The 10,000-nt window shown below is 48.0% G+C and overlaps 3 protein-coding genes and 1 long non-coding RNA gene across 6 annotated transcripts in view; 2 read left to right on the top strand and 2 right to left on the bottom strand.

Moving 5' to 3' along the window:
• The window catches only part of LOC118317804, a 1,344-nt gene extending 1,190 nt beyond the window's left edge, over nt 1-154 (bottom strand). Inside the window, exon 1 of the long non-coding RNA XR_004795528.2 lies at nt 1-154. This exon is cut by the window's left edge and continues 18 nt beyond it. This is a non-coding gene — a long non-coding RNA (uncharacterized LOC118317804).
• Nucleotides 1-1,996, top strand: part of kcnd2 (potassium voltage-gated channel, Shal-related subfamily, member 2) — a 9,704-nt gene extending 7,708 nt beyond the window's left edge. The window contains exon 5 of the mRNA XM_035646716.2: nt 1-1,996. This exon is cut by the window's left edge and continues 1 nt beyond it. Within this exon, the coding sequence (XP_035502609.1) occupies nt 1-177 (177 nt within the window). The 3' untranslated portion in view covers nt 178-1,996.
• A 219-nt stretch (nt 1,997-2,215) lies between these two features.
• On the bottom strand, nt 2,216-7,439 carry tspan12 (tetraspanin 12). 2 transcript variants are annotated; one of them, XM_035646778.2, is made up of 7 exons: nt 7,284-7,439; nt 4,582-4,664; nt 4,340-4,475; nt 3,993-4,058; nt 3,023-3,130; nt 2,802-2,945; nt 2,216-2,726 (listed from the first exon to the last, which is right to left on the bottom strand). In XM_035646778.2, exons 2-7 carry the CDS (start codon nt 4,659-4,661, stop codon nt 2,439-2,441), a joined length of 822 nt encoding a protein of 273 aa, XP_035502671.1. In that variant the 5' UTR covers nt 4,662-4,664; nt 7,284-7,439; the 3' UTR covers nt 2,216-2,438. The 2 variants fall into 2 exon arrangements, with proteins under 2 accessions (XP_035502671.1, XP_035502665.1); XM_035646772.2 differs by lacking the exon at nt 7,284-7,439 and adding an exon at nt 5,181-5,320.
• ing3 (inhibitor of growth family, member 3) overlaps nt 7,136-10,000 on the top strand; it is a 3,870-nt gene continuing 1,005 nt past the window's right edge. For both annotated transcript variants that reach the window (XR_004795522.2, XM_035646740.2), the window contains exons 1-11: nt 7,136-7,290; nt 7,439-7,510; nt 8,040-8,140; nt 8,242-8,307; nt 8,387-8,483; nt 8,557-8,628; nt 8,713-8,829; nt 8,905-9,071; nt 9,166-9,356; nt 9,442-9,634; nt 9,788-9,826. Coding sequence is in view for 1 of the 2 variants with exons in the window: in XM_035646740.2 (XP_035502633.1) it covers nt 7,263-7,290; nt 7,439-7,510; nt 8,040-8,140; nt 8,242-8,307; nt 8,387-8,483; nt 8,557-8,628; nt 8,713-8,829; nt 8,905-9,071; nt 9,166-9,356; nt 9,442-9,634; nt 9,788-9,826 (1,143 nt within the window). In the remaining variant the exon portion in view is untranslated. The remainder of the gene's footprint in view (nt 7,291-7,438; nt 7,511-8,039; nt 8,141-8,241; nt 8,308-8,386; nt 8,484-8,556; nt 8,629-8,712; nt 8,830-8,904; nt 9,072-9,165; nt 9,357-9,441; nt 9,635-9,787; nt 9,827-10,000) is intronic.

Here is a 10,000-nt window from a genome sequence, read left to right on the forward strand (position 1 = left end):
CGATCCAGTAAGTCGAGTCTGAACGCCAAGTTCGAGGAGACGGTTCCGTTGAACTGTGACCTTCCGTACGTCACCGCCGCCGCCGTCGTTGTCAGCAACGCCACGCCCGAAGGCGGCCAATCAGCCGGCTCCACCGACTACACCCAGGCCAACATCATCCGGGTGTCAGCGCTCTAGATGAGACCATGCGGTAGCTCCGCCCACCGACAGGAAGACGACGCCGGAGCGTCGGGTTCGATCACAGTCAAACCTTCCTCTGACTCCGCCTCCTCTGACTCCGCCTCCTCTGACTCCGCCTCCAGCAGCGTAACGTCACAGAAGAGAAATGTTGCTCTTCTCATTCTCATGTGAATTTAAATCGCTTCTCCAAACGTTACGACTAGAGACACAAAGCGTTTGATGCTGACCTTGATTTCTTTGTTTTAATTGAGACACTGTAGGACGTTCACTGTTGACCACCTCACCTGTTCAGCTAGCATAGCACAAAGACTCAACGAGCTAACAGCTAAGCTAACAGCTAAGCTAACACCAAACACTTCAAAACTGGAGCCGGATCCAGACGTTATAGAGAAGCGCGAGTTGTCGTCAGGTCTTTGTTTCAGACTCAAGTCTTCCAGAGCTTCCACATGTCACGTAACAAACAGGAAGTGAGGTCACCATGTGGACACAAACTGGTCTCACATCAGATCTTCATCTTCATCTTCCTCTTCTTCTTCAACAACGTGGATGTGAAAGAAATTTAAGTGAATATATGATGAAATTTTAAATGCTACATTTTGAAATAATTTCAACTTAATTTCATTCTAAATGTGATAATTCATTTTATTTAAATGTCTTTATTCTTTTATTTATTATGAAAAATATTTATTATTTTTAATGAATGCACTTTTTTATATTTTCTTATTATCAGTTGCTTTATGTTTTGTGTGTGAACGTGTGACGAAGACGAGGGACAAAGACGCGTCTGGTGAACAATGTTCTTCCTAAAATGACGAACTCGTCCTTTAATGCCTCGCCGTCGATACAGACAAACCTCTGAGCATGTTCTGTGTGTGTGTGTGTGTGTGTGTGTGTGTGTGTGTGTGTGTGTGTGTGTGTGTGTGTGTGTGTGTGTGTGTGTGTGTGTGTGTGTGTGTGTGTGTGTGTGTGTGTGTGTGTGTGTGTGTGTGTGTGTGTGTGTGTGTGTGTGTGTGTGTGTGTGTGTGTGTGTGTGTGTGTGTGATCCTGACTGTGTAATCACATTTATCTGATCTGATTGATCTCTTCCTCTCTACTGTAAAGAAACATCAAAATCATGAAAAACTCTTTAGTCTTTAAACATCGACGAGTCTTCAGGTGAATCTTTTTTCTGATGTTCGGTTTGAACCTCGTGAACGTTTCTACGTCTCATCAGGACCTGGATCAGGATCAGGATCAGGACCTGGACCTGGATCTGGACCTGGATCTGGACCTGGATCAGGACCTGGATCAGGACCTGGACCTGGATCAGGACCTGGATCAGGACCTGGATCAGGACCTGGACCTGGATCTGGACCTGGATCTGGACCTGGATCAGGACCTGGATCAGGACCTGGATCTGGACCTGGATCTGGATTCATCTGCTGTTTGAACTTTCATCTCTGACGTTTCAGTTCTGATTTTAAAATTATCTTGTTGTTGATTTTCTTCAGATGAATTAAAATCAGATCAAATTGTTTTTTTAGATTATTAATATTATTATTATCATTATTAATATTATTATCCTTCTTTGGAAACGGAGGTGAAGTAGAATATTTACAGGATTATGAATTCTTTTGATCACCGTTGCTCGTGTGTTGTGATGGTTTGTCGTCGTGAACATTGTTTTTCATGTTTCATCTTAATTTCCATAAGAAGTTCGACTGCATGAGTCTGGATCATCAATTATTACTTCTGCTTGTGTTGTATTGATACAGATATGAATTATTGAGAATATCAAATATTAAAAAGAGAAGTAAAACATGGTCCCTTTAAAACACTTAAACATGTACGAGTGTGTCCTGTCATCCCATGAGTCAGTCGACCTGAAACTGTATCAGTCAGTTACAGTTACATTTTATATTCATTTATTATGAGTTGAATGCTCTTATTAATTAATAATTCATTTATTAGTTGATTGATAAATAATCAGTGAATTAAATAAAACCATTAAAGTTCCACGGTGGCACCACCCGGCTCGTCTGTACAGTCGACTGAATGAAACGTCACCTTCTCTTTAATATTCATTAACTGATCCAATAACTGACAAACAAATGTCAAACATCCAACAGCACGCAGAGAAATGTCTGTATGCAGTCTGTTCCAGGCTCCGGTCCAGAGAAGAACCACACAGAACCACACTTAGCTTTTTTTAGCATTTCATTCCGTTCCGTTCACCCTGACTGAAATGCATCATGGGTAAGTGTTCTGGCGCCGCTCGGCTAGGACAGACGCTCCATCTCGAAGCGATGCTCCTGTGGCGTGGTCGTGCAGGTGGATGTTGGATCTTCAGCCGAGGGTCCCTGCATCGCCGTGAGGGGGGCGGAGTTACCGGGCGGCGGTGTGGAGTCCAGCTCTGGAGACTTCTGTCCAAAGTAAAGCGCCCAGAGCAGCGTGAGGGTGAGCGCCATGGCGAGGATCTGAGCCACGCCGATGGACACGCCCAGGAAACGCAATACCTGCAGCTGCTTCGTCCCTCGAATGAAACTGTAGATCTTTGGACCACAACCCTGACACACAGAGACAGACCATCATGACGGACTGAGGGGACATGTCCAGACTAATGAGAGGGGGCCGTGTCCTACCTCCTGGTGGAGGTCACTCAGGTCGTGGTGGTGGGCGTGGCGAGCGCAGCCCGGATACTGATTGGAGCAGCAGGAGTCTGGGGGCCACTCCATCTCTGTCATCTCCAGCCAATCGGTGAAGTAGATCACACCACAGCACTTAAACTGGTGAACAGGTGAACACAGGTCACATGACTGCGTGTGTGTGTGTGTGTGTGTGTGTGTGTGTGTGTGTGTGTTACCTCGGTCTGGAAGCTGTTCCAGGTGTGTGTGAGCCACTGGTATCGCTGCAGGCCGTAGTTTGGCATCCGAGACTTGAGACTGATCATATCAGAGCGCTGCACTGACGGCTGCACACACACACAAACACACACACACACACACACATTTAGAGAGACAAATAACAGGTATTGTGAAGTTTGTGTGTAGAATTGTGTTGTTTTTGGAGTCATTGTTCGTCAAGGATTTCAATAAAGATTCACCTCACAGATGTGTTGTCGTGACGACCCCCCCCCCCCCCACGACAACAAAGAAACTGAATAAATAATGATGAATCATGATGATAACCATCCTGACAGACAGGTATGTCCCTGATCAGCTGATAACAATCTGACCCTAACTACAACACCCACAACCCCCTGCAGGCAGGTGAGACCTGGGGTGAGATAGAGGTGATGACACACTCTCACACACACACACACACACACACACACACACACACACACACACACACACACACACACACACACACACACACACACACACACACACACACACACACACACACACACACACACACACACACACACACACACACACACACACACACACTGCAGCCTGTTTAAACAGAAACTGACTGAAAGTGTGTTCACCTGGAGCTTCTGTTATATACTCACTGTGTGTGTGTGTGTGTGTGTGTGTGTGTGTGTGTGTGTGTGTGTGTGTGTGTGTGTGTGTGTGTGTAAGAGGAGCTGACCTGTTCTCAGTGACGATCCAGACATGTTTGACATTTCAGTTTATTATTAGACAAGAGTTCAGTTTGTATCAGCAGCTGAAAATATCTGAACCTGCAGCTGCCTGCAGAGCAACACACACTGTACTACTACAGTGTACTACTACAGTGTACCACAGTACAATGTACTACTCTGTACACAGTACAACACTGTAGTAGTACACTCTACTACACTTTATCCCCCTGTGGTTCAGACTCACCTGCTCGTACGTCCACACTGCACTGGCCAGTTCCACACAGAAGATCACCAGCAGACTGCCCAGGTACTGAAACACAGACCAGGAGAGTCACAGGTGAGATGTCATGTGATGATGTCATGTTCTGTAGTGTAATTGAACTGACACATACTCTAACATGTCTAAAAACCGTCATCTGTAAAAATGTCATTTTTAAGAAGTCAAGTGAATCTGATCTAAATCACTGAAGAGCAGCTGTTTCTATGGTGACAGGACATCCCAGGTCTCTGTCTCTGATGGTCCAGTCATCATCGGAGGGGACAGGACCTGGCCCCGCCCCCTCAGGTGAGTGGTGAACAGGTGAGTCGTACCCAGCAGAGCAGCAGCAGGTCACACCTGAGGGTCCCACAGTACCCCACCATGGCCACGATGATGAGGAAGCAGCACACGGCGATGATGACGGGATGGACTGCCGGAGAGTACGTGAGGACGGCAGCTTCCTCCAACCTGCACACACACACACACACACACACACACACACACACACACACCGTGATTCAGTAGTGTGATGCGTTCAGGTGTCCTCAGATGAACAAGTTCTCTCAGGGCTCACCTGGTGTGAGCCGTCAGGGTCAGGACGGTGTTCAGAGGGTCTCTGATCCACGCTGCCACGCCCAGCACAGACGCTGACATCAGCTGCACGCAAACCAAAATAAACACAGAAATAAACACATGGATCAGTTTCTGCTGCTACAAATAACACCTCAGAATGTGACACGTTGTCACAGACGCTCGGTGACCTACTTTCACTGGAGACTGTAACTTTTCACTTTCACTGTAAAACCTTTATGAATGAAGTGACTTTGACCCTTTGTGTTCACGGGTGAGGTCCTGACACGCGTGTTGAAGTTATGAATAAATAAAATTATAATGTGTTTGAATATTGAACCACAACATGAAATCACGAACATGTGTGATGAAAAGTTTTATGATATTTATGAAATAAAAATAACTTTTATTTCTGAGTTGATGATGATGATGTGAGTGATGATGATGATGATGAAGATGAGAGTGGTGATGATGATGATGATGATGAAGATGAAGATGATGATGTGAGTGATGATGATGATGATGAAGATGATGATGTGAGTGGTGGTGATGATGATGAAGATGATGATGTGAGTGATGATGATGATGATGAAGCGGACTCACCCAGAACAGCAGGTTGAGCGCGTACAGCAGGCAGCGCAGACACTTGACCGCGTCCTCTCGAGCCATCGCGGCTCATCTGAGCCCGGGGAACCATGGCAACATGCTCCCGGTGATGATCGGTGGTCGGAGCGGAGCCGCTCCTCGGTGCGTCCCTTCGTCTCCCCCTCGGTTCTCTCCGGTGACTCGTCTGAGCAGCTCGGGTTTATCCGTGAGAGGCTCCGGGAAACTTCGACAACAGGTGGTTTCTCACTTTCCCTCAGTGAGAAACCACTGAGTCATCAGTCGGTGAAAGGTCCACAGCCCGGACCGGACTGAACCCAGGTCCTGCACCGGTCCATGACCCGAACTCTTCAGACTGGAACAGAACCCCCCGATTTCAACAACCAGCGCAGAAGTCCAGTCTGTTATAAACCTCCTGTCGCTCAGTGTCTCCAGACGCTGCTCCTCCGAGGACGAGCTGATCTGTCCCGTCCGGTCCTGATCTGTCCGGTCCGGTCCTGATCTGTCTCGTCCGGTCCTGATCTGTCCCGTCCGGTCCTGATCTGTCCGGTCCGGTCCTGATCTGTCTCGTCCGGTCCTGATCTGTCCCGTCCGGTCCTGATCTGTCAGGTCCGGTCCTGATCTGTCCCGCCTGGTCCTGATCTGTCCCGTCCGGTCCTGATCTGTCCGGTCCGGTCCTGATCTGTCCCGTCCGGTCCTGATCTGTCCCGTCCAGTCCTGCTGCTCTGTCCCGTCCGGTCCTGATCTGTCTCGTCCGGTCCTGATCTGTCCCGTCCAGTCCTGCTGCTCTGTCCCGTCCGGTCCTGATCTGTCTCGTCCGGTCCTGATCTGTCTCGTCCGGTCCTGATCTGTCCCGTCCGGTCCTGATCTGTCCGGTCCGGTCCTGATCTGTCCCGCCTGGTCCTGATCTGTCCCGTCCGGTCCTGATCTGTCTCGTCCGGTCCTGATCTGTCCCGTCCAGTCCTGCTGCTCTGTCCCGTCCGGTCCTGCCGCCGCTTCTTCCTCCTCCCTAATTAAACGCGAGCAGCAGCAGCCGCTCCCTCCCTCCTCCCTCCTCCCTGTGAGTCTTGGGGGAGGACAGAGGAATGTGTCCGCCTCCAGCCGCAGAGCCGCCGGGTCACACGTGGGGGCCTCTGCTGGCAGGAGAGGAGCACTGTCCACATACTAATGGACATACAGTAGCACTGTATCTATAGATACTGACTTTATGTACGTGGAAAAAAAGCATATGGTCAAAAGTATGTGGACATAAAATACTATCTGTCTAATAACCTCATACATATGACTTATAGATGCAGAACGTAAAAAGACAGACATGTGACCAAAGGTATGTTGACAACACAGATACACTGAGTGGATCAATACAAAGTGATTCATCAGTATACGGACGATGTCAAAAGATTTCAGGCAATATGTTCTACATTTATATATATATATTTATTTCCACATACTTGTGGCGAAAATATGTAATTTTTTAATTCATTTAAATCGATTGAACTGAACACAACCCACACTGATGACGTCACACAGGTGAGAGTCACGTTATAGAATAAAAAAATCTTTATTGGTTTGTTAAAGTCAAACAGGACATAGAAAAAATGGTTTCAGAGAACTCCATCGTAATTGAAATTATATATAAAAATATAAATTATTTATAAATGTATTTATGAATTATATATTTTAAAACAATCAATTGTAAATCATTATATCATTTATAAATATATTTATAAATTATATTTTAAATCACTCAACTGATCATTGTTTATGTTAAAGATTAAAAGGTTTAATAAAGATTCAGATTATTTTAATAAATCATCACGCGACTCATTGTTGAATATTGTTTAACAGGAGAAATGATCTGCTCCACGTTGTGAACTCCATTTCCCGTGATGCATCTGTTCTGAAGACGCGTATCAACGCCCACGTATGTTTCAACCAATCAAAGCGCCGTCAGCCGCTGACGTCAGCCCCTCTGACCTTGGTGTCGGGTGTTTTCTTCACAGACGGACTCCGCGGCTGACGGCGCCATATTGAATCTGAACCATTATTCCAGAAAACTCGTGAAACGTCGTTCGCGCCGCCATGTTGTACCTGGAGGATTACCTGGAGAGTGAGTATGGGCCCGGGCCGGGGCGGCGGGGCGGGCCACGGGACGTTCCGTGCGTTTGATGTGCGTCGTTTTCCGGCCTGCGCGGCTCCGGCCGTTAGCCTAGCCGATGCTAACTAGTAGCTTCTTCTTCTCCTCCTCCTCCTGGCAGTGATCGAGCAGCTTCCCATGGACCTCCGCGACAGGTTTACGGAAATGAGGGAGATGGACCTGCAGGTTCAGAGTACGTACCCCCCCCCCCCCCCCCCCCCCCCCACACACACACACACACCGAGGAGAGACACACACACACACACACACACACACACACACACACAGAGTTTCATCAACACGACCGTCATGTGTCATTAATTAACTGTGTGTAGTTAGCATGCAGGTTAGCAGCAGTCGGCTAACGGACTGAACCGGATGTGACGAGATCACGTGATTACAACAGTTGACACCTGGTGACGAGTTCATTACATTAAATCACAGACTTTGATCTTTAATTTATGAGTTTGATCAGTATTGGTGATCGTCTGTTGTTAGAACGTCTGTGACATCACTTCACAGACGACAGTACTGACCAGGTCCATCAGTGATCTATAAGATATTTACATCATAACCTTTATTCATAACACAACAACGAACCAGACGGACGATCTGTTACCAGACAGAAGCAGTCGAGCCTGGTTTCATCCAGACGCTGCATCATGATGTTTCTGTTCGTGACATTTAATAATCTGATCTTTCATGTTCCTGAATGGTTTCAGACGCCACCGATCAGCTGGAGCAGAAAGTGATCGAGTTCTTTGTCAACGCAAAGAAGAACAAACCCGAGTGGAGAGAGGAGCAGATGGAGGTCATCAAGAAGGTCAGAACATAAGACTGATGCTGAACCAGGGGGCGTGGCCACGTTCACACACACGACCTGATGATTGATCAGACCGTCTGATCGATTTGTTTGTGTTTCAGGATTATTACAAAGCTCTGGAAGACGCAGATGAGAAAGTCCAGCTGGCCAATCAGATATACGACCTGGTGAGTCACTGTGCAGGAAACGCCACAGGAAGTAGAGGGAGGGGCTCCTCGTGTTATTGATGTATTCATGTTCCCGCAGGTCGACCGTCACCTGCGCAAACTGGACCAGGAACTGGCCAAGTTCAAGATGGAGCTGGAGGCCGACAATGCCGGCATCACGGAGATCCTGGAGAGACGTACGTCGCTGTGAATCTTTATCGTCAAACACGCAGAGGACACTTTTTTTAACTTCCTGTTTTTCTCCCCCAGGGTCTTTAGAGATGGACTCTCCCTCTCAGCCCGTCAACAACCACCACGTCCACTCGCACACCACCGCGGAGAGTACGTACTGTCTGATCAGAGGTCACATGTTGTTGGCATGTTGTTGTTGACGTGTTGTTGACGCGTTGTTGTGTGTCGGGGCAGAGAGGAAGTACAGCGCTGCGACTCATCACACCACAGAACACGTTCCAGAGAAGAAATTCAAATCTGAAGCTCTGCTGTCGACACTCACGTCAGATGCCTCCAAGGAAAACACACCAGGTACCTGACCCCTGACTGACGTCCACCTGACCCCTGACTGACCTCCACCTGACCTCTGACCTCTGTCCACTGCAGGTTGCCGTACCAACAGCACAACGTCGTCCACCAACAACAGTGTGTACAGTGTGAACTCGTCTCAGCCTCTGGCCTCCTACAACCTGAGCTCTCTGCCCGCGGGGCCCGGGGCCGGAGCCGGGGCCATCACCATGGCTGCTGCCCAGGCCGTCCAGGCCACGGCGCAGGTCAGAGGTCACTCGTGTTGTGTCTGATGACTCACTGATGTGATGTGATGTGATGTGACGTGATTGGATGTGACGTGATGTGGTCTCCCTCCAGATGAAAGAGGGCCGGAGGACATCCAGTCTGAAGGCGAGTTACGAGGCGATCAAGAACAACGACTTCCAGCTGGGGCGAGAGTTCTCTCTGACCCGGGACACGACGGGTTACACCTCCTCTGCACTGGCCTCCACCCTCACACAGACCCTCGCCCCCGCCGCCGCCTCCGACTCCCGGGGCCGCAAGTCCAAGTAAGACCCCCCTCCTCTACTCATCATCAGGTGTCAGAGGTCGCATGTCACTCACTGTTCCTTTTCTTCTTTGTCTGTTTTCAAGAAGCAGCATCAAGTCTTCCAACCACCAGTCATCTTCATCGTCCTCCTCTTCCTCGCTGTCGTCCTGCTCCTCATCGTCGGCGCTAGCTCAGGAGCTTTCACAGCAGGCGTCGGCATTACCTGAGGCCGAGGCCAACAGCCAGGTGGACTGGACCTACGACCCCAACGAGCCCCGCTACTGCATCTGTAACCAGGTACACACACACACACACACACACACTCTGCGTCTGTAACCAGGTACACACTTACACTCGCTCACACACACACTCTGATACGCACACACACAGATACAGTACATGATGATATTAATAATAATAATTATGATAACTGTCGTCTTTCTGTCTCAGGTTTCTTATGGAGAAATGGTCGGATGTGACAACACAGACGTAAGTTACAAAGTATCATAAAGTATCATATTGTTTATTATTATTATATTTTTGTTTCTTAGTTTCATTTTTAGTTGCAGTGACATTTTGTTTCTGGCAAACCAGAACTTATTTATTTAATCTTTGACAAAGAACTGAGGACTGATAATCAGTTATGTATCAGTTGTTGATAAG

Source organism: Scophthalmus maximus, chromosome 12, assembly GCF_022379125.1.
Source record: "Scophthalmus maximus strain ysfricsl-2021 chromosome 12, ASM2237912v1, whole genome shotgun sequence".
Taxonomy (NCBI): domain Eukaryota; kingdom Metazoa; phylum Chordata; class Actinopteri; order Pleuronectiformes; family Scophthalmidae; genus Scophthalmus; species Scophthalmus maximus.